This window comes from Anneissia japonica, unplaced genomic scaffold (assembly GCF_011630105.1).
Source record: "Anneissia japonica isolate Jap-2015-1 unplaced genomic scaffold, ASM1163010v1 scaffold334_len275345_cov169, whole genome shotgun sequence".
Classification (NCBI taxonomy): Eukaryota; Metazoa; Echinodermata; class Crinoidea; order Comatulida; family Comatulidae; genus Anneissia; species Anneissia japonica.
The window spans coordinates 199573-223516 of NW_022716574.1; the positions used below are offsets into that span (position 1 = coordinate 199573).

The 23944-nt window shown below is 34.2% G+C and overlaps 3 protein-coding genes across 6 annotated transcripts in view; 2 read left to right on the plus strand and 1 right to left on the minus strand.

The window, feature by feature from the left end:
- The first annotated feature begins 2326 nt into the window (after positions 1-2326).
- On the plus strand, positions 2327-4956 carry LOC117109785. Its single transcript, XM_033252203.1, has 4 exons — positions 2327-2571; positions 3022-3099; positions 3580-3717; positions 4167-4956. Exons 1-4 carry the CDS (start codon positions 2337-2339, stop codon positions 4376-4378), a joined length of 663 nt encoding a protein of 220 aa, XP_033108094.1. The 5' UTR covers positions 2327-2336; the 3' UTR covers positions 4379-4956.
- A 2061-nt stretch (positions 4957-7017) lies between these two features.
- LOC117109778 (mitochondrial Rho GTPase 1-A-like) lies at positions 7018-21941 on the minus strand. 2 transcript variants are annotated; one of them, XM_033252195.1, is made up of 17 exons: positions 21877-21941; positions 21008-21100; positions 20434-20492; positions 19322-19403; positions 18789-18832; positions 18393-18608; positions 17760-17960; positions 17197-17305; positions 16665-16785; positions 16469-16553; positions 15656-15801; positions 15184-15287; positions 14398-14609; positions 13447-13572; positions 12808-13004; positions 10889-10978; positions 7018-8944 (listed from the first exon to the last, which is right to left on the minus strand). In XM_033252195.1, the coding sequence occupies exons 2-17, from the start codon at positions 21057-21059 to the stop codon at positions 8830-8832; spliced, it is 1959 nt and encodes a 652-aa protein (XP_033108086.1). In that variant the 5' UTR covers positions 21060-21100; positions 21877-21941; the 3' UTR covers positions 7018-8829. The 2 variants fall into 2 exon arrangements, with proteins under 2 accessions (XP_033108086.1, XP_033108087.1); XM_033252196.1 differs by lacking the exon at positions 10889-10978.
- Positions 21942-22151: 210 nt separating this feature from the next.
- Positions 22152-23944, plus strand: part of LOC117109779 (vegetative incompatibility protein HET-E-1-like) — a 29065-nt gene continuing 27272 nt past the window's right edge. For 2 of the 3 annotated variants that reach the window (XM_033252197.1, XM_033252199.1), the window contains exons 1-3: positions 22152-22194; positions 22834-23077; positions 23690-23870. In XM_033252197.1, coding sequence (XP_033108088.1) covers positions 22886-23077; positions 23690-23870 — 373 coding nt within the window. In that variant the 5' untranslated portion in view covers positions 22152-22194; positions 22834-22885. The other variant, XM_033252198.1, reaches the window with a different exon arrangement.

Below are 23944 nucleotides of genomic sequence, written 5' to 3' on the forward strand. Positions count from 1 at the left end.
TTATCCCATTTTAATTAGGGTGGGCGAGACGACCTTTACACACCGAGACGCGGGTACTTAATATTGATAGTAGGCCTATACAATTGTCGGCTCCATTAGCTTTTACGACCGCTTCGTCAGGTCTAACTCTATTGATAATTATTACAATTAGCATAAAACAAACAATGATTTAATTTTAAAGTGTTTTATGGAGCAATAGCGTAATAAATTAAATGTTTGAATAGAACCACTAGCAATAAATTATAATTATAAAAAAATAATAATAATAGCAATAAATTGCTCCTAGATTGCAATAAATTAAATGTCTATACATTTATTAATTTATTTATTAAGGCACATGGGGCAATTAAGGACTGCCAATAGTGAATGTATCGCTGTGCTACTGCCGTCTTTTTCAAGACAAACATTTCTTTTTTTTTATTGAGAAAAAAAATCCAGACAAATTTTGACAAACAGAAGACCGTTAAACACGGAGCACTGGAATCGTAAGGCAAACTTAATCACCAACCTCAGGCCAACCATATACAGTAACCTTAGGCCTACTTGCAATCGGTAACACCAGCACTACCATGTAGTCTGCAGCATATTGTAGCGACATTTGGTTAAGTCGAAACGGCTAAGCCAAAACAAGACGATAAATAACACAAAAAAAAGCGGCAATTATACACAGCAATCGACTTTCCAGTTATTTTCTAAATACTGTTTATAAACAGCTTTGTTACATCATTGGGATTTATTTTAAATAAATATTTCATTAGGATTATAAAAGCTCACTCAACGACAGTGTCCAACTGTATCTGTGCGAAATCAAATTGTATAGGCCTATTTATTTGTGTTGTATAGCCATATCTATATTTATTTGTGTAAATGTTTATACAACTTACTTGATCCATTTCACAGGGGGCAATAAAGTTATTAGGCCTACAATTAATTTACTTTAGCATTTACTTTTTTTTAAGTGTTTACTTAGGTTACTTTAATTTTTTTTTTCATAATACAACGAAGCTAATTCATTGTTAATTCTAATTTAATCTTATATGTATATAAAATTAATAGAAATCGATTATTTTAGATAATGTTCGTTCTGGCTTACACAGCCTACCATCAATCATGTTGTTATCCTTGACTTATTATAGTTAACAGTCGCCCTCTATAGTCTGCATCAATACAAAACTTTTTGCAAAATACTACAGTAATACCCATTAATTTTATAAACTGTTGTTCTAACAAATTTCAAAACACTATCTCAAGTGAAAACAAAATCATTTCAGTATATAGAATATTATATACCTCTGAGCTGTATTGTTAAATTGTTTTGAATTTTCTTCGAACGCGGTCGTAAAAGACGAGCTTAGAAAATGTAGATCTAAAATGTTATGTGGTGGCATTTCAAAGTAGAGTGTTATTGGCTTAAAGTTCAAAATTTCGCATTCCTAATCGGTAGAAATAAAGGTACTAAAATGGTTTAGGAATTGGTAGTTTATTTTTAACACACTGAACTATGCTTCTCTAATGTATTTCCAATCAACAACACCTCTCGTAGTCCTCACCAGTTTCAAGAAACCCGGCCAAAAGAAGTGTCAGTCAATCGCAATTGAACGAAGGGCGTTGATTTCGAATTCCTAATAAAAAAAAATACATTGCTTTTTCTCAAAGAATTTATTTTGAGTATAATAGCAATATAATTTTATTGATTTTTTAAAATCTGCCGTCATAACATTATAAGTCACAAACGTAATCGATAATTTTTGGACAGTAAAATTGCAAATAAAACTACCATTGATAAGAAATAAAACTGCGTGTGTGGCGTGTTAATGTTATTATCATCAAGGAGGCCGCTATGAAATAAAAAAGCATCATATTTTTTTTTCAGAGGTCTGGAGCCAAAAGCTGATAAAATATCCAAAGGTAAGTAAATAATCGTTTAAACACTCAAGCACTAAATGGCATTAGAATAACAATAAATCCGTGATAATTAACTGCATTATATAGTAGAATTTTATAATGGTTTACGTTTACCGCTATGACTTGTTGAAATTACATAAACAAAGGTAAGCATAAGCCTACTTGAATTTTTCGGCAGCGAACTTCTGCTTTCAACATGATAACTTCGAATCGTAGTACTGGATGTTTACCCAGTCATCGAGCTCAGAAACGGATTTATTTATACATTCCGGTTAACAAAAGAAACAGGGTGTTGATTTTATAGCTTTGCTATTCATAATATATCATATGAATAATAGAGCTTAATCCATGAGAGAATTATTATAATAAAAGGTAGGCTAATGAGGCGTAAACAAGAACACACCTCGAATTAGCACTAGAACCATTCCTCCATGCTAGAACTAATGGTGACCATGGCGCAGTACCCGGTGGATTATTGGCGTCCATATAGCCAGTACACGGTGTCATTTGCGGCCCTCGGGTTTCTTTCTTTTCTTGCGACAGGGGTCGGGACGCTGTCAGAGTACTGGGTGAAATACGAGTATGGTAATTACAATAGGACAGACCTGGTTCAGTATGAAGGTGTATGGAGGAAGTGCTATTACACATCGTCGATAGAACTGACAGGTAAGAGCAGGCGTGGTCAGGGTATAACTTGCACGGGCTTAACATTATTATTAATTATTAATTAGGCCTATGTTATTAATAATTAATATTTCAATAATTATTATTGAAAATAATATTTGAATGCATTTAGATTTGTAAACAATACGACATTGTGCTGCAGCTTCTAGTCATTTTACTAATCGAACGTGGTGTCCATTGTGAAAAACCATAGAGTTTGGACTATACAGAGCAAAATACGACTTGCGTTGCTATCTTTGTTAAGTCGGTATAAACATAAACTATACTGTGTGTACTCAGAATATCTATGTAAACAGTATTGGTCTATTCGTATTGTATTATTTAGCATTATTTTAATTATGGCCTGGGAGAACACGGTTACTATCAGTACAATTATAAATGACGTGAATATCACATGGAGGGGTGATTTACTATTGTTTTTTCGCCTTTCAGATTCACAGTGTGAAATAATAAATTATTTAGAGAAACCACGAGAAGGGCCTGGCTATGCCTTTTATACACGGCTTTACGGTACGTTTGTGTACTCAAGTATAGGTTAGGTATTATTCCCTACCTTGTTGAATCTTCCATTGGAATACCACTTTTGTTATTATTTATGCTGGTGACGTCATCATTTTTCACCATCCTCTCATGTTTTGCTATCAACAATAACAACAAAAACATCATCATCACCATCATTATCCTCGTTATCATCCTCATCACCATCATCATCATTTATGCCTATCATCATCATTTCATTATTGTAATCATCCACTACGACATCATCATATTATCCTTATTCTGCCAATATTCAGTTCCAAATAAAACAATGGTTTTAATAATTATTTCATAATAATTACAAAGATGATTACTAACATAATTATTATTATTACAGTATTATAATAATTATTAACACTTACGATGATAATTACTAATATTATTATTATTGTTATTATTACAGTATTATAATAATTATTAATATACCTTATAATACTTGTCTTAAATTTCCAGAGATAATGCTATCGGCCGTGATCTTCATGACTCTTGGAACCTTAACAGCGTTTCTTTCAGAAGTAATTGCAATATTAACGATCAAGTTTCAGAAAAAATCTTTCATCCAGTGCTCCGGATACTTCTTTATTCTCGCAGGTAAGAATTTGTACAGATGATCATACCAGAGGCTCATTCAAACCAGCTGAAAAACGTTTGTTTCAAAATCAAAATGTTTATCATTGAATGGTAATAACTCATATGTTTTTTTGTTGTTTTTTTTTTCAAATTAACCTATATATGTTTTCATTGAAACGAATTTCCTATAATATTTATGACAGACGATGATATTTTATCATTACTTCATCTTAATTTAGCTTCAAAATTCTGATTTCAATAATATCACTCATGGGAACCTTGATTGTACCGGGAAAGTCACTGGTGTAACGATTGCAGAGGGAACACTATGGAAAAATGTAGTGATTTTACACAAACCGGACATTTGATATGTGAATGACGTCAATGTTAAACATTAATGCTATCAACTTATTTATTTACAATATAGCCAAATCACTGATATAGTTCGATCGTCTCCTCTTTTTCCATAGGAATATTTACGTTAACCGGATGCGTGCTATTCACAGTGAAAGTTTCAATGGAAGATAGATGGTGGCCCGAGGAGACTCTAGGCCCTGTACCAGAGAAGTCGTTTAATTTCCATTGGGCATTTTTCTGCGCATGGGGAGGAGCAGTTTCGTCTTTCTTTATTGGCGGTTTCTACTTCAAGTTATCCCGACTCTACATTGAGGGCATATTCTAATTCAGGCCAGCAGCGACAGAGCATATTCGATATATTATAGACCAAAGTATTGTCTTATTGCAACTTTCAGAACGACTATATTGCGCAACATAATATGGCAATAATTGTTATATCCTGTACCCCACCCCTCACCAAAAATTATAACTTGTTCCTACGTATAGGTGTATAATAGACAACAGATGTATAAATAGGTACTCGTCACTCTAGACAGAAGTGGAAAGGGGTGGTCACTCCCCCTTTCCCCCAGTTACAACATATCAAACATTTTTTCTTCTGGGGCTTTGAATCAGATCAGATTCTTAATTTAAAGATTTGTATTAAGTATTAGGCCAACCTTGTTATTATAATTATGATTATTATCACAATTAATCACTATCATAATCATTAGCCTAACCTAATTTTATTACCAATGAAAATATTATATTATACTGTATTTGTATATTATTAAGCAATTATGCATTTTAAAAATGTAAGTCACTCTATTTATACACGTTTAGTACTGTAAATATTTGAAATCTATAGTTGAATTCATGCATTGAATTCAATAATACGGTTTTTTTTTATTAGCAAATATGTACAGCGAGATCAAATAATTATTAATAAGATTATTATTTATAGAACTATTGGAGTTGTTGCTTTTATATCGTGTTAAAGTCATCACATTTTATAGGTTAGGTGATAAAGCGCATCTATTCATGGGGGAAAAGGTTTCTTCAAATTGAGATATGAAGGCCTTCTAAACTGTTTGAATCCTCGCGTTCTTCAATCCTCCTGTATCAATTTGAAGAGTTTTGTCACGTCTGCGTTTATCCTTCTCCACTCTGTCATGATTTACATCAGTTAGTAAGATCCTTTTTAGTACAGAATGTTTGGTCTCTAAATTAAGGTTTTTAGTATTTGTTCATAAGACCGATTTCAGGCAGCTAGGTACCAATTATTATCCCTTTGTTGAACAATTTAGATAAAATGTTGACTCGCCAACCTTCACATACTAGTACATCATTTTACTCGTGCAAACCTTTTTTTTTTTTTAAATATAATTTAGAATTTCTCTTGATGTTTATTTCTATCATGGGTTTGGCTTTAGAACATTGAGTAGAGGGCTTATACAATTTTCGGCTATCCAAGATTGAAGCCTTTTTTCAATGGGTGTGTCTGCGATATTGGCGTCTTTTAGGCCTATTTATAAAAGAATATCTGATCCATATGCATACATTTCCCGCAAACAAAACAGGTCAGAACGTTCGCAAATGCAGTGTTGTCAAAAAATGACAACATGGCTTTGCAGAAACGCTATTAGCTGAAATTTACATTATAAAAAAAAAACAAAAGAAAAAAGAAACAACAACAACAACAACAACAAAAAACACAACCAACAACTGTGTTATTATAACATCAAATTCGTAGCAGGGGTGGGACTATATCCCACCCCTGCTTTTGTATATATATATATACAAAAACGTTTGTATATTCAATTACTACCATAAGGTGTTTCATATAAAATACTGATCGCGGGAAAATTTCGAAGGACAAGATGATTCCATGCATCAGTTGGCAATATAAACCCACCAACTACTATGAATACAGTTCAGTTATTGAAGACCCATTCATTACAAATTCCGTTCCACACGATGAAGCGATTATGAACTATACTATACTTCGGGAATCTAATTGGCTAAACATTAAACATGGTACAGTACCGTCACTTAATCTCACGAATTCATGAAATGTGTGTTCATTCATGAAAGTAAAATAGTACTAGCGTTCAAGGTTGGCTACGTTATTTGTGTAAGATACAAACTTATATAATTGTTACACTCAATACATATTTCAGTCGAATGTGTGGCACCCAGTGTAAGTTCTGAATACAAAAGTAGGACTAAAACATTCCTAATATGTATAAATCGAAACCTTTTTCCACCAAACATCTTGGTTTAAAAAAAAAACCAACACATACAGCACACTATTAACATTATTATTCACCCTTGGATTCAGTTTAAGGAAGTCAGTAGACGGTAGGTAGTAAGTGGTGATAGGAACTGTGCGTGCACTGGACCATGTAGATCCTTACATAACCTTGGTCCTGGTTCGATTCCCATCACTGCTCTCCTTGTATTTTAGCCAGAGGCTTTGAATGCAATATACCTAATCAGTGGTAGATTTAATCGAAACCGAGCCGACTCGCCCCTCTCCCCACCCACCTAATTTTTTCAGAATTATTTAAAAAATGGAAAAAAAGAGGAAAATTATAATCAAATATACTGTAGGTCTGAGAGTGTCATTTCCGGCCATCTAGAGGTGCCATAAACACAAATTTTCTTACCTCAGCCCCAACCATGGTGGGGCTGTGGGGATTGTGCACTCTCCCTGTGCCCCTCTATTTTGAATTTGTGGATCGATCAATGGCACTTAATGGTGCATCATCCATTTGGTCCTGTGTGCAATATAGCCCATGTTAAGAACACTGTACTCTCTTTTGAAAAGAAAAAGGGTAAAGTTTCCTGGTATCTGCCAAATTCACCAGCAGAGGTACTCCATTCGAAACTTGTCTTTGGACTTCCTTATCCTTTGGTGTCTTTTTCAAAGAAAAGTATGACTGTATGTGCTGAGAGCTTGTATAGAGAGATGAAAACACTGCATTTAGTATATCAGTCTTACTTTATTATGTACTAATACAGTAATGGCATGAAATCATCCATCCAAGAGAAATGAGTTATCTGTACAAATTACGTCACAAATTCTGTACTAACGAATGCATGACACCATTGTGAATCAATTGTTTCCTAAATCTTCAAACAACTAATAATAAATGAGCACTTTTTTAAAATGTTTTGTCATTGCAGGATTGCCCACATCATAATAATATAGCACTGGATTATCAGGATTTATTTAATACTGTACATATCATTCTCCTAGCAACGCTCCCTCATAAAAAATAGAGTTTTCGATTGCATAATGGCAGTAAGAACTTGCAAGCTTTGGTAATAATGACGTCATATACTTATCTGAATCATAGGATGTGATTTGGGCCGATTGTTAGACTCATTGGCGGTGCTAACAGGGAAGTGGGGGGGGGGGAGGAAGACCAAGCCTCTGACAGCCACAACTCCAACCATAAAAAATAAGAGAACTATTTCCTTTCTTTTTTTTATTCTTTGGGCATAATGCGTTCTAAAACATGTTGGAACTGTTAAAAATAGTTGGATGTCTAGGCACCAGGACCCACACTAGGGCTTGACCTTTGAACCAGCTGGCCCCAGTTGGGAAATTTACTGACCTTGTGTCAAACACCTTCACACTCCCACCCCCAAATGTATCACAGAGCCACCATGGCAACAGACGAATGAACTCATCTTAGACTCGCGATGTCATAGCAATCGAAAACACCCTATTAATATGATTACAATGATAGAAAATGATAAAACAATAAATAGCTCTTAAATCAGACACATATTCATGACTGATAATTTCAGGGGAAATCATACATACTCCATAATGTTCCACTATTTTCAGAGGAAGTCAATCATATTCCATAAAGTGCAATTATTAATACAATGAATTGCATAAAACTGCACTCTTTGATAAATAACTATCTCCTATAGAATCCAATTACACACAAAGGAAACAAACTTTTTTAATTAACATGTTTATGAATATCATAAACACAAAACATTGCAAATAATAATTGTTGTATCAGGTAAGTATTAATATAGAGCATGGGAAAATATGTCAACCACAGGTCAGCTGACAAGGTATGCACCAGGCTAAGGCTCGCAATGAGTGCAGTCACAACAGTTGGACACACAAATAAATAAAAAAAATTCATTATTATTATTGCCCCACACATACGTAACATTTTTATCTAAGCCGTATTTGCATTGGATCAATTTTGACCAAGACGAAGGCCAAGTTAAACTCGGTGATATCGTACCGCGGCTGATACTTTTTGCAAAAAAAAAATAAAGTTGTGCGCACAGTTGTGGCATGTACTCCAGAAGATATAACTTGTCACATTGTTGGCAGTGGAAAATTATTTTCCTGAGTAATTCTCTCAGTTATACTTGCAGCACGTCTCGTGTAATTTGACTAAGGAGAATGCTATGGGGTTGTTGGCACTTGATTTTTTCTGGTCAAAGTGACTGGGTCGATGTTTATTTTGACTAACATTTATCCAAAGCAAATACAGCTTAAATGGAACTCTCTGAATTTATTAATATCAGTCTCATTCTTTTGTACCATGTCTATCAAAGATATACCTACTGTGAAAAGTCAAAATTTGTAAGACGAATTGAAAATATAATTGCAAAAATGATTACTCCATTTCATTCCTGATCAGTACCTTCGTTTACATTGATTAGAAGAGTTGTCTTCTTCCTTACGGGATAATCAATGTAAAGGTTTTCAATTTTAAATTAAAATTGTACCGTGTTCTATAAGCTCTCTTCATTGTGTTATTTGGACTTGTAGTATTTGTACACGATGTAGCCTGTTACTCCTAATAATACAATCCCTAGACCAGCCTTCAGCACATAGTTTCCTCCTTGGGGGGCAACGCCCTTCATATGCCTGCAAAAATAGTAGAGAGGGCTGATTAGCAAGTTTGACATATGGGCAGAAGATACACTTATCAACGATTTTACAAAGAAATGTACACATTTTGTGGTAGGAGATAAGAGTGTGTTAAGCTCCATACTTTAAAAATAAAAATTTCATCTCATATAACTAAAAAATATGCTTTTTTAACAACTAATGACATTGGAAAATAAAGGATTTAATTTAATGCTTCTTAACCACAATGAACCACAAACCAACTTTTGAAGGCGAATATTCAAGATTTGGGATGCAGGATTAAAGCCTTGTCCAGACTATAAACTTTCATTTGACACAGACATGTGACATGCCTAAATATGGTCATGATGACATCACATCACGACTATATATAGGCACATTAAGACCATCTATGGACATACAACAGAAAATTTGATAGTCCGTGCAGTGCTTTAGCATTCAAGCAAAACAAAAACAATAGTGCACAGCCACAACAAAAGACATAGGAAAGTTATTAATACAAACTTTAGTAACATTTAGAGAAATTTACACACACTAATTTCACGTTAAACAACATAAAACATATCTGTTGCTAGTTTAATCAATGTTAACACCAACAACCAGTATATAAAAACTAATTTTCAAATAAATGAACAAATGAAAAAGCAGTGATAATGGAAATGGGCAGATTTGTCTAGTGTTGGAGTGAAACAGACCTTTTCAGCACTTTAAACTACAGAGATCATACAGCACACCACTGTTATTAACAATGAACCCCTTTCATTCAGCATTAAGACCCACATGTGTGATACCAGGCGTTCTTCACTAGTATAAAAAGCTATTAATATTTGATCAGATTCCAATAACTGGTATTAATCTATATGCAGTAGTCTTTTTGTTGGTGATACACCCATGCCCAGCTGACTTGAGGGGCAATCAACTCTACAGCAGTAAATACATGCAAGCTTTTTGGATTTGTGGGGGGGGGGGGTTACAGTAGTGTGGGAAAATTGTTTGCCTGGTTGCAAGATTGTGGGAGACAGTCAATTTTCTAATAGACTCCTGTGTATCAAAAAAGACTTGGGATCCTTGACAATGCCAGAAATACAGTCTCATTGAGGGCAACTAAATAAAAACAAAGGAATTATTAATAAAACAATTATGATTGGAAAAAATGAACCAAATAACCTGAAAATAATAAGTTATTATGTTAAGATTTTAAACATGCAAAAATTGAAAGCAAAAAAAACCCCTAAATTTACTTTCTGAAGTTAGTCAAATTTGCTCAGAGACAATATGCACCCGCAATAGTTTATGTTACTGTAGATATAAAAGTTATTCGAGTCTTTGCTGACAGGTGTGGGTATTTGTTTGGGTAACAGTGTGGGTATGTGTTTGGGTAGATATGTGGGTTTGTAGTGTGAGTAACATGTTGATCTTTGTTTAAATACTCTTTGTGTGTTTGTATGAATATTATTTGTTTAAATTGGTGAGTACAAATGCTCCTATGCAAGACATTTGTAGGGTGTTATAAAAGAGATGTTGGTGTTTGTTTGGGTAAATGTGTAGGTATATTTTTACCTGATTGTGCACATTTTAACACAATGAAATATGATAGTGTTTGTTTAGGTTAATGTATGGGTGTTTGGCATGGTAAAGTTTTAAAGTGCATGTTAAAATGATCAAAATTACACCATCTGTAGTCAAATATTTATAATGTTAAATAAAATAAACATAGATATTTACATTATTAGCTACAATTAATGACCACATTAATGGCAATTACTGCAAAAGTTAATGACTCTCAAATTTGCATACACACAAAAAAAAATATTTAAAAAATTAAAAATACAGTTAGCAATGGGAATGACTCCAAAGAGGTGTCATAGTGCATTGGTCGTTAAATTAATAGACTCCATGCAGCAGGTCATTTAGCATGCAGGAGCAGTTATATGAATTAACCTGTTATCAAAAAATAAAGAGCCAAGAATAGTCTCCTTGATCCAGACGGCAGATGGGTGCTCAACAAGTAGGCCTACACCTTTAAAACGGCTGAAATAAATAACAGGAAAATCTTAATGGAATAGGTACTGGAAAAGGATATAGATAAGATAAGGAAAGAAGAGGTAGTCAGTAATATTAAGAAAATAATAAGCCCTAACTAATTGGAAACCAAAAAATTGGGTGATTTATTTTGAAACTTTAAATAAAAATAAAAATTCTATAATGAAAATAAATGATGAGTATTTATCATTTAAATGAATCTAAAGAAATGTTTGTACACCTTTATATTACTTGTTGTAAATCATGCAATTAAAGACAACTGGTTTTTCCTGAAGAAAACTAATTATAAAGAGTCAAAACTGTTCGTCCTAAAACGATGTCATGTCTACCTATAATAGTCAGTGTCTGTCTTACCCTCAATGCATATGATCAAATACATTGTGAAAAATACCTGTGATTTGGTCATACCCATAGGGTGTAATAGGACATACTCATACCCATATGCTGTTTATGGGCAAAACCACAGAATAATCAGAGCCTATATTTTATGTTAACTACACTAGAAATCACTCCAATAAAAGCTGCCAATATTTACTTTAAAACAAATTAATATTTGAATCATGTACAGTACATACAAAGAGTACTGTTGATTATGTGGGAAATACAAAACATAACATACGATAACTTCAATAAACATAGATCAGTTACACACAGTACGCATTGACAGCTGGTTAGTGCAGGAATGTGGCAAAACAAAGCTTGGTATTGATTGGCAAAACCATGCACAAATCATATGACATTCATTTTAATGACACAAAATTTCTATTAAAAGATCGTGTATGAATTTAAAATAATATAAAATCTGTTTTTATGGTGAAGCATTAACATGCTTTACAAATGGAAGCAGACCAAGAGGGTGACCTAGAAAAAGATGGATGGACGATTGGTGGACCTAGAATCAGTAACGTATCGCACCAGATGGAGTAAGATAATGAGACGACCTAACCTCATGGGATGATGATGACAAATAACTAAAATGAAGTACGAGGAATGAAAAAAAAATTATGATTTAACTTATGTTTGAATGACAGCCATTAAAAAAAATATTGATAATGATTTCTGTGATGTGCCATTTTATTTTTGAAAGTTCAAAAGAAATGTAATGAGGGACATAATTAAAAATAACACTAATCTAAGGAAATGCGACGAATGAATGAATGAATAGATGGATAAATAAAAGAACGAATGAATGAATTAATGAATGAATGAAAGAATGAATGGATAAATGAATGAATGAATGAATGGAAGAATGAATGAATGAATGAATGAATGAATGGAGGGATAGATGGACGGATGGATGGATGAATGAATGAATGGATGAAGAATGAATGAATGAATGAATAAAAGAATGGATGGATAGAAGAATGAATGAATGAATGAATGGATGAATGAATGAATGGATGGATGAATGAATGAATGGATGAATGGATGGATAGATAGATGGATAGATGAATGAATGGATAGATGGATGGATGGATGGATGGATGAATAAATGGTCGGATGGATAGGTGGATGAATGGATAGATGGATGGATGGATAAATGAATGAATGAATGATTGAATGAATATAAATTATGCACATTCTCTTTGTAATCTACTGGACAACACATGTTCTTGAATGTAGAAATCAAAGCATGGAGAGGCTTTGGCCAATGAGGATGTACATACTAGTTGCATATCATGAGAAACACTAGTGCAGGGAATACATGTTAAATATTCAAGGTAGATCGCTAAGCTGCAACATCTCACAACCAGTTAGTTGTAAGATACTAATGTTCTACAAACTACTGTAAGATTGAACTCAGAGGGAAGACTCACGGATAAGCTGCAACTGTGGATAGTTTTGTATACACGTCCTTATTTGGTCTGGCCTTGCTGGAGAAAGTCTGGGGAGGTGGCAAGTTGTGCTGCGAGCAAAACTGAGCAGGCTGTATTTCGTGATCCTGTCGGACAGGGTGCATGTCGCTTTTCGCCGCAATCATTAAACATGGAACATTTAGTCGTTCAAAGTGTGTCTGTGGAGAATATTTTTGATATATTAGCAACAATATTATAATGCAAAGCATTGAATGAACATGATTTGGTAGGAGGTAATCATCAATGATTGTTAAATGGCTAGTTGACCAATTTAGGTCACGGTTCAAAGCTTTTCATGTGATTTTTTTAATGAATGACAATAACTGGGTCAAAGTGTAGGGATCAAAGGTAGAGGAAGACCAAGGAAGACTTGGGAGCAAGTTGTTGCCAGTGACCTCCATATGTTAAGGATAACTGCACAGAATACAAATGACTGGAGGAAAGCTATCATGATGAATAGTCCAACCCATGCTAGCATGGATTAATTACAGTCTTTAAGACTTTTAATATTAGCCTATTTGTAAATCTGAATCGTATCTCAAGTTGAGCGATAGTGCCTGAAACTAGTTTTTGTTAGGATAACCAAAACTGAATCTTCACCTTATAATTATGCACCGCATATTCAAATGTTCTAGCATCAGATATATCATACATCAAACACGCTACATCACAGGCAAGATCTTCCGATGTTAATTCATCTGAAATTCCAACATCAATTTCATGGAGCTAGATGTGGTACAAAAAAAAGAAGACAAAAATTAGTAAAGTAAAATATTTAATTGGTCTCATTTTAGTGCTGGGCCCATGGGACATCAGTGCCAACACTGGTGGTGATTTGAGCGGTCTTAAAATAAAATTAAGACAGCTTAATTCTACAATTAGATGGGACTTAAGTGTCTTAAGTTCGATAAAATGCCTTTAGTTGAAACACCCCAAGGATAACCCCCATTAAAGTCAGAAGACATATTTCCAGTTGGGGAACCTAATCTCTTACAAAGAGTTTACTGCATTCTTGCACATTGGCTACTATATACTGTATTATACTGTATACTATATTTCAAACACGACCAGAAACATTCCATCCAAAAGACAGTATACTTTTCAAACTTGCAACTCAATCCACCAGCTAAAACACAGTGAGTATCAGATAGAATTGAACTAAGGAGATCCCCACGGTTGGGAGGGAGGTGATATGCACAGCGGTTGCTGCTCAGGTGGTCAACCTTGTGGTTGGGAGCTCAAGCCTCATACTGCTCACTTCCGACCAGGCTTAGAAACCTCAGTTTGCATTGTGGGCCGGCTGTAAAAATGGCTCACACTATGTTACAGCCTTAAATGCAAGTCAGCTACGGCCCCTGGCTTTGTTTTGGGCATACAAAAGCAGGCCCATCTTTTTTAGGGCCTTGCTATAAGGTTAAACCTTTGCCCTGCATCCTTTAATTAAAACAAAATTTTAAAAAACAGCTACAGTTTAGCTGACTGAGCATTAAAACTGCTCTCCCAATAATGATTGAGATAAAATATATATATATAACTAAATAATAAACTAACCAGTAGGTACTTCTCCTGCCCATACACCTGTATTGTATTAATAACATAGGATGAAAGATGTTCAGGTTTCATGTTGGGTGAGTCTAAAGTCCGCGATACGAGTCCTTGCAGAAACGAGGTTTTACCCACGCCCTTTGGGCCAATCACATTGCATTGGAACACTGTTTTGGAGGTCTGCCGTTTTTCCACGTCAATTTTTCTATCTCTAGTTACTGTAAGGAAGAAGTTTAAGCATATAAGTGCCAGTAATGGACCTTTCCGCTAAGCTCCGCCCCTTGGATATTGTTGATAAGGTCCTACAAGGCGGCAGTGTTAAAACATATGCGAACACGTGCGTTTGTGGGATAACATATGTGTTTGTGAGACGCGTGCATTCCTAGTGCTGTTCTGATTAGTCAGTTGATCAAATATTTGGTTAACGAGTTCCCACAAAACTCCACAAGTTATCATTTGGAAAAAAAATCAGTAATGAAGTTCAGTCAGGTCTAAAATTACCAAGTTAGATGTCTTGACTGCACTGACAAGCCTTCATTAAACATAAAAATTGGGTCCAAGTATCGGTCGTAAATGAAATTGTTGTAAATCCTAATTTAAGGTCAATTTAAGGTCTAATCATTAAATTAAAATAATTTATGTACAATTTAATGATAGACTAAATATACTATACATTATTAGGACCAGTATTTTTATTTTGTATAATATATTAAGGGCCACTTTACTTCAGCTAAACATTAAAGAAACAACTTTAAGAAATAAAAATGTTAAAATTATCAGTTATACACTCACCTATAATGGCAGAGAGTTGGTTTTCATGATCAGCCATGATGTACCTGTAGCCCAGGTACGCCAGGTATTCTAACGTTCTTGGCACATCGAGTAAAGTTGTTAACCTAAAGGACAACACAAAAATCCAATTAAATTTCTTATTCAACTGCACATCAAACCATTCAAGATATTTAGAGAAAAGGGAGTGAGGATGATTACATGGTGTTCAGCATGGATATACATTTGCTGGGATGAAGCTGTTTTTAAACTGATAAAAAAAATTCATGATATTAACAAATGAACTTGGCATTGGCTGGGAAAGATTGTAACCACCATGTTATAGCTCTATTCTGATAGTTAGCCAAGAAGTATAGACCTTGATGACACTACATGGTGGAAGACCATCAATCAACGGATGAAGACAAGCATTGATGGATAAATGCTTAAAATATGAGCCAACCCAAAAAATATATATTTAAATCACAGTGCTTACGTCCATTGCGCTAGGTAGCCTTGTAAAGTGATCCAGCCGTTTTCGTTCGTTTCTACTGACATGTTGACATCTGGGCCCCATGGCACTATGGGACAGGTGGAGAACATGCTCTGCAGCTCAACAGGCGACAACGCACCATCCTTATCCTAATTAAAAAAGAAACAATAAAGTTATCAGATCCACTTTTCATGTGGGTTGTCCAGCTAGGCCCTGTACAAGCACAAGTTGTTGGAGTCAATTAGAAACTAATATCGGCGCTGATTTGAATGGCACGCTTGTCTATGGTTCTAGTGGTAGACCAAGTTTTCTCGGATAAGGACAATAAACTGTAGGCCCAGTGTACATAATGGCTCCTGTGTACTACTGAATAAAGAACCCAGTACATTATTCAAGGCAAGTAGGGGGATAACCCGGCTGGTGTACTGGTACAGACAGCCCCTGTGGTGGACGAAGAGAGTTGCTAGTACCTTAGTTACCGGGTAGCACAGACCCAAAGAAACCCTTAGGAGCGAAGAAAGTCTTTGATAGAGCTACTAGTCCAGACTTCAAGCTCCATGAGCATCTTGTTTGAAGGATACCAGTGCTATACGAATCTACACTATTATCATCATTATTTCCTGCACTCTTCATCACAAGAAAAAATATCCAGAAAACTAACCCATCCATTGTTATTGTGACTCTGAACTTAGCTGGCCATGGGTATCACCATATAAAGCAGAATACATTAAAATATGTTAAGGAAGCTCATTAAACTATATTTCTCTGAAGTTGGTTCTTTTCAACTTACAACCTCCATTATTATTATTATCTTACCTGATCATACTTTTCAAAGAGTGTAGTTAGAAACTGATATCCAAGATGGGACAGCTCTGTTGAGGATCCTCTTCCTACCCTTAATCTGTAAATAATCAGAAATGACAATTAAGGTCATAGCTTATTCCTAGTAGCCAAATGGACACTAAAACTCCTCCATATCTATATCTATAAACTCTAACTCTATCCGACATACCTTGGTCTTAAATAGTCTGATGTTAGCTTTAAATGGTCATTGTAGCCGAATTTTCTCAGCACTGTCCATGTCGTCTCATGTCTCCCTCGTTGGATAAACAGAGTATGTAGAAACAGAAAGCCTGGATGGAAAATAAAAACAAAAATGAAATTTGTTCTTTTATCTAGACTTCCTCAACTAATAATGACTGAGCACTTGAAAGCTGATTACTCAGTCTTTATGCGAGTCCTGTCGAGACTATCATATTCTAATTGACAATGACTAAATGCCTAAATATGGTCATGATGACATCACATCATGACCATATATAGGCACATCACGTCTATATATGGGCATACAACAGTTATTGTCGAAGAAAATTCGAGAGTGTGAACAGAACATTATACCATACATTACATCAGATTATATCAAGATAAAAGGGGGGAAAAATTTAAAATTAAGGAACCGTTCCCACTGTTTAAGTTAGCCAACATCCTAAAATGGTGGTGCAGGTCCATTTTTTCCCAAATGTAAAACCAAATACTGTACTAACCAATTTGAGTTAGCCCATTGTTCATGACCCCTTCAGGGACATTCTTCTTCACGACAGCCTTGACATCATCTAGCGCTTGTGGTTGTAACGGAGCATTGAAGCACCTCCTCTATAGTGAACATAATGTAATGCTAGTAGTAAGATATTTTGCAATAACAATTATGATGATACACAATTTCACAAGTGATTCTAATTCAGGTAATGCTCCAAAAACAATATTCGATTTGCAAAATGATATTACTACTTATTATTTTTAAATAATAAATAATTAAAAAATATCTAATATACTAAAGATGTGACTATTAATTGAGAGCTCTGTAATAAAATAATGAATATAAAAAATTGAAAATTAATATTACAGTAACATCTCCCAATTATGTATCCCTCCATCCGAACAGAGTTCGTAATAGAGAAAATTTGTAATCCAGAGAGTTCAAAATTTCATAGTATTTCAGAGTGGTAAGGGTTCACAATGACGTCATCAGCGCAAATTGGATTCATAAAATCGAGAGTTCATAATAGGGAGGGTTCGTAATTGGGAAATGTTAATGTATGTTGTTTACCTGGAAGAGATTCAATTCGTAGTCATTCAGGACACCGTCATTATCCAAATCGCAAATTGTAAATATCCTACACAGCGCCCTCTTGCATTCAGTTTTTAGTTCTTTATCTTCTGAGTTGTACAGTGGTCCTGTGGGATGAAGCACAGCCTTCTGAGCGTAGAAAAATAACTCTGATATATTCTTCAGATTTCTGGCTGAACACTGCAAAGAGATAATAAAAGCATTCTTTAATCATTATTTCATGTTATGGCTGTACAATTAGTTGTATTAAAATTTAATCTAAAAATGCTAGCTTGACCTAGTCCTGGCTACCACGGTTTAGCTGAACCAGGGAGTTGTTATAGTGTCACTATAACAACTCCCTGGCTGAACTATCTGTGGGACTTTTGCCCTAGGATAGACTGTCAGAATAGAATGCATTTCAAAAATGTGTGGCGATGTAATACATTTAGTGAAAAAAAATAATGGTTTTTTTTTTAGAGTTAAAATGATTACAGTTAAAATTTTATAGTTAGTCTTAAAGTGCTGTTGTCATTTCTTATATTATTTTACAGCAGACTAATGGCAGCCACACCTTTTATTCATCACAGTTAAAATATGTATTAGTAAAATAAATCTACACCCACACTGTACCTCAACACATGTTTCTATCTCTGCATAATCATTCATAATAGGTACAACCGTCTCCAAACTGTTGATGTCTGCTTGATCCGACTTATTGCCTACCAGGATCAGTGGGGTGTTGTGGTCAGGTCCGAGGGTGCTTCGGATCAACGGCAGCCAGTACTCTGTGATGGAGTTGATAGATTTGGCATCGTCTACTGCATACACAACACATAGTACATCTGCCTGAAATGTTAATGGGGTAAATGTAGAAACTTTTTTCAAAAAATAATTTATATATTGATTAATTTAATTTTCAAGTTGATAATTATAAAACTTTGTAATTATATCTACTACAGATCACAGGTTGTATAAAATAATGTTTGATATAATAATATTAACTATTCATATATTTTTGAAACTCACTTTTTCAAGCTCCTCAAGTAAAATTTCTTCAGATTGTTCTTTTGCTGAAAAAAAAACAAAGACAAAAGGATAATAAAACTCAGAAATACAAACACATAGAATTTGTGACACTCTGGCCATTAAAGTAAGGTGGGTAAGGTAAACACTAGAATAACCCAAGAAAGTCTAGAAGACTCATTTCCTTTTGGTGATGACTGAGCAATACACTGGTAGGAAATCCCTTACTCTTTTCCGATGAGTGTACTGCGTTTTGTAACATGCACATGAAAGATGGTGCACTACCGTAACTTGCATTTCAGTTCTCCAGCTGAAAGACAAGGAGAGGCGAAATGGGGACTGAACCAGAGACCTGGAGATCTCCACGGTTTAGTGGTGAGCACCAGTTTAGCTGACTGAGAAGCTGCTCTCTGCATTTCTTGGTTTAGATTTTTGTTCTTTTAAGACTTCACTTTAAGGTGCATATTGACTGTTACTGTAATATGAGCTTTACGTGTACACAACAGTTACCATTTCCATATTGCTTAATAACATACCAGAAAAATCGACTATATGGGTTGGAACCTTTTCAGGGGTTACATCTGGAGGGATGGTAATTTCCTCAGCTCTTGCTGGTACCTAAGGGGAAAAAAAAACAAAGTATAGGTACAGACATTGGATTTGATTGAGATAAGTTGCCATGCATGCGTTTATAACCTAACTTTCTAATTTCTACCACCTTTGATATGTAAATTCTTACTAATTACAGATTCTGTATTCATATCAATATAATAATTGAAGCATATAGAAAAGATTGTGTTAACTCATAATACTTTAGAACTGTTTCAGGTTAAATTCTGTTTTAGGTAAAGTAAAAAATTAACTTGTTTCTTGTCCACACTTGGTTTAACTTTACAGCCTCCTCAATTATGTTTCTACTCTTTCAAAGATTACAATATTTCTTAGATAGAACGTTTGCTTTCTCAAGTACACTGTCAATGTTACAAAGTAACTAGTAATTACTCATACAGTATTAGCTAAATCCACCCTTTTATTAAAATGTTAACGCACAATTTAATTTCGGATGGGAATTAATTAAAACAAGGCACTGTTATAAGAGGAACTACAATTCATTGACATGATCACTTCCTGTAGTTAAGACAAACTTCCTTGTCTCCTGTCATACTGTTCAGTAAATATGATCACCACACACTGAACCACCTCTGAAGCTTCAACTTTGTCTGGAATTTTATTAAAAATGTTTATAGAATATATAATTTTTTTTTTCTATTCCTGTAGATCTTTGTGTTTTACTGTAGTCTACTGTATCGTTTTTTAAAATTATCTTTAATTATATTTATCTAATTAATAATATGAAAACAGATTCATATACTGCTTCATAAAATCTGAGATGCTTTTTATAGTTAAAAGACCCTCAATAATGTGATTAAAAGTTATAAAAAGTACTTCAATAAAAAAAGGTTGGATTACTATTAACATTAAACTTTATCTAATTATAATTAATTCATTGATTTTCTCCAAAAGTATCCATTCATTTTCTCCATTAATTGTCATGATGTCTGAACATTTTGTTTCTATATTATACCTCTTTATAATTAAGTAATCAATCAAGTCTATCTTAATTAATTAAACAATTAAATTATAATACCTCTTCTGGAAATTCTTCACTAACCAAAGACAGTATCAAAGAAGTTTTACCAACTCCAGCTGAAAAAAAACCAAACCAAAACACTGAGATTGATTTCAATATTAAAGACAAGTATCACACTTGTTTAAAACCTATTTCTGATAAACAATTACAGCTGAATAAATTCTAATAATGTATTCATATTTAAAGAAAAGGGTCCTGTTAAGCATTAGTATACTGCAGAAACTAGGTCAAAATTACTTTCTAAACACAGTCCATTATCGGACAAGGTGCTATCAGCCACTGGTCATCTGTCAATTACCAACTCAAGGATGAAAAGTACATCACATTGTAATTGGCATGAACTGAAATGAACCTTAAAACACATTCCATTTTAAGTACAGAAAAATTCCACTACCAACCTTTAACACATTCCATTTTACAGAAAAATTCCACTACCACAGCAACTCAAAATTATTTCAAGAGGTTATGAATAGTTCATAGTTTTCATACTAACATTACTTTGAATAGAGTTTATAATTTAATTAATTAATCATGCTACATGCATTCGAAATAAAAGTATTACTTTACTTACAATCTCCAACGAGTAGAATTCGAACATCTTTTCTATTATGAATTGTCGTCATCCTGCTTATACACTAATAATTCTAATCATCACATATCAAGCCTGTTGGGGAAGGAGTAATACTGTCTTGAAGACTAAGAAGTTGGGGCAAATGCACTTGCAAAAATACTTTTGGTTGCTACATTCAATACTATATTCTACAAAGTGGTTAGATACAGTGCTGTATTATAAAGCAATGACCTAAGTGACCCTCTCCTGAGTTGATTGACCAACCGCCATTTCTCGATGAATTATTTTGACCCTGGGCCTTTTCTCCCTTCAATGATAAGAAAAGTTAGGATATGTGATAGGAATTAAATAAAAAACAGTCACATTACATGAGCTACTGTGTTTGAATGCAAGCCTGGATTGAATTGAAGGGCCCAAGGGGGTTTGCTGTGGAATGGCTTCTTTGTTTTTTAAACAATACAGACATAAATTTAATTTAAAATAGCCAAGGATAGCTTGCTTGTCTGGTACATGATGCATACCTATAGTCTTTCATCCATGTTAACAAGGCTAAAGATCATTATGCTATAACACACTAGCTAGGCCTAGCCTACTAGGACTTGGTACAGAGCACACACTAGGCCTACACACCGGACAGACCGTGGTGCGTACGCGTGTGGCTCTCCCGCTCGCCGCTACTAAGATTCACTCTGCCTGGTGCTGGGCCTAGCTTAACTGCAATTTAAAAAATGCTCTTTACCTAAATATCTAAGGTAATACTTAAATCACAATGTTAAACAACAGCACTAACTTATCTTTTATGTTTAGATGACAATTTTACTTGCTAACACTAATTAATTATGCTAAATCAATCATAACCTTCTACTTACCGTGCAGATGATATCGAGCTCGCGATGAGTAATTTCTCACGTAAGATTCGACCTCGGGGCCCTTGACCTCTTCACCTTCAGGTCATATAAAATTCTAGAGTTTAATCTCTGAAGTCAAATTTACAATTAATATAATAATAATTCATTATATATATGCATATCAAAAATATCTATTTCAAATTAAAAGTAATTTTGATTAGAATATTTATTTATGAATAACAGTATATTGTATATTTTGGTGTATTGTTAATTCAAACATATTGAGAAAAAAGGTCAAAGCAAAATTTGACATTCGTACATGACAACATAAAACATCGGGTGAGCGTGTGTTGTGATTTAGTAAGCATTTATCAAATTCTACATTACTATGACTTTCAAAATTTATTTTCATAAAAGCAGTACAATCAATGATATTAGTTGTTTTTATGCGCAACGTTTATTACCAAAAAAATACCTCATTCTGGCATTCTACTCGTTGCGTTTTTGTAGCCCTCTCCCTGTGAGTGACTGTGCGAGTCACTGCATGCACTGGCTGGCTGCAACATGCAAGCAAACACTGCTGGGGCTTCACCTGCTGCTGTGCAAGCGTAGGCCTAGGCATACTTACTCCATTGTCCATTGTACTGTATCCTGTGTTGGCAGACTGCCTTACCAGCCTCTATAAATAAAGAAGCTGCTCAGGCTCAACTCTTTTGGAGTTAAGTCAATATGATGAAACTTATAAAATAATAATTAATATTATTAATAATAAATTTAAAAATATTATTAATATTGAAAATTTATTAAAGAATGGTTTGAATTCCAATGTTTTTTTTTGGTTTTTTTTGACATGCTCAAAATCATTGATGGGCATTATGTTAAAGATTGAATTACAAAATTACATGAAATACATAATAGAAAATAAATATTAGATAAAGAAAATGGATGTATGGAAATTATTTGTCATACGTATTGTAGGCACTATTCATAAGTTCCATTGAATGTAATTGAACCCTTCATTACATTGAAAATGGCACGAAGACGACTGGAAGCTGCTATCCAAGCAGGAAGAGCCATTGAAAAGAGTGAAGAAGGATTGTTCAGTGACTTGAAGAATAGCATGGAGATTAAAATCAACGAGTATTATATGGGCGTGTACAGTCTTCAGTTCTCATTGGACGGTTCCGCTCTTGCTGTCGGCTGTGGCAATGGTGCCATCAATGTAAGCTAGCGTGATGTTATTATAAACTATACTTATGTGCACCATCACCAGAGTATAAGAAAGGGGCCAGACTCTAAAGTAAGGCCTGTGCGGGGAATGTATCTTCCATGTAAAATTTAGACCTAGAAATCTGTCCGCGCATTTTGGATTTTACACACAAATTTGAGCTAGTTTTTGAAATATCGTCTGTGCAATTAAAAACTTTACAGTATGGGAAAGGGGTACATTGTTGTAGAACATGTATGTTAAAAGAAACAAGGATCTTGATGTATTTAAATAATAGAGCCTACGAAAATGTGAACATTTGTTGGGTGCTTTTTTTGTACATTTTATCAAAACCTCAATACAAAACAGCTAGATTGATTTTTACAATTCCTGTGATATCATCTTGAATGATGTATTAAAAAATTTAAAAAATAATATTATATTGAAAATTAATAAAGCGCCTGTATCCATTAAAAATAACCCTCATGGCGCCTCTCCGCAAGAAAGTAAACAAAAGAAAAATTAATGAAACCAGAAACAGTTTAAGAACCAGAAAAACAGTTATATTAGTTTTTTTATGAAGTGTTGTGAAGTGCTTTTTAAAATTTGTTTTGTTTTCACCTACAGTTATACAATAGCTCTACTGGAGAAATGACTAGGAACTTAAACAAGGGTACCAAGTCAGGACTTCCAATTATGAGTTTGAATTTCCACCCATTCAAACACGACTTAATGGTGTCCGCTGATTGCGATGGTAACATAAAGTTGTGGAACATAGACACCTGTAAAAGTATGGCAGTCATAAATGGTATGGATTGTTTCTTTATTATTTTTCAGATTTGTTTTGTTATTTTTATTTTTTTAAAAAGTTAAAAGTTTTGA

Excerpts from the sequence above, each read along its gene's own strand:
- LOC117109785 (XM_033252203.1), top strand. The coding sequence starts at position 2,337 with ATGCTAGAACTAATGGTGACCATGGCGCAGTACCCGGTGGATTATTGG. Across the intron at positions 3,100-3,579 it reads CTTTTATACACGGCTTTACG|AGATAATGCTATCGGCCGTG; the intron begins GTACGTTTGTGT and ends TTAAATTTCCAG. Across the intron at positions 3,718-4,166 it reads ATACTTCTTTATTCTCGCAG|GAATATTTACGTTAACCGGA; the intron begins GTAAGAATTTGT and ends CTTTTTCCATAG.
- LOC117109778 (XM_033252195.1), bottom strand. The coding sequence starts at position 21,059 with ATGACGACAATTCATAATAGAAAAGATGTTCGAATTCTACTCGTTGGA. Across the intron at positions 15,288-15,655 it reads GGCTACCTAGCGCAATGGAC|GTTAACAACTTTACTCGATG; the intron begins GTAAGCACTGTG and ends GTTGTCCTTTAG. Across the intron at positions 14,610-15,183 it reads CCAACTCTCTGCCATTATAG|TAACTAGAGATAGAAAAATT; the intron begins GTGAGTGTATAA and ends TCTTCCTTACAG.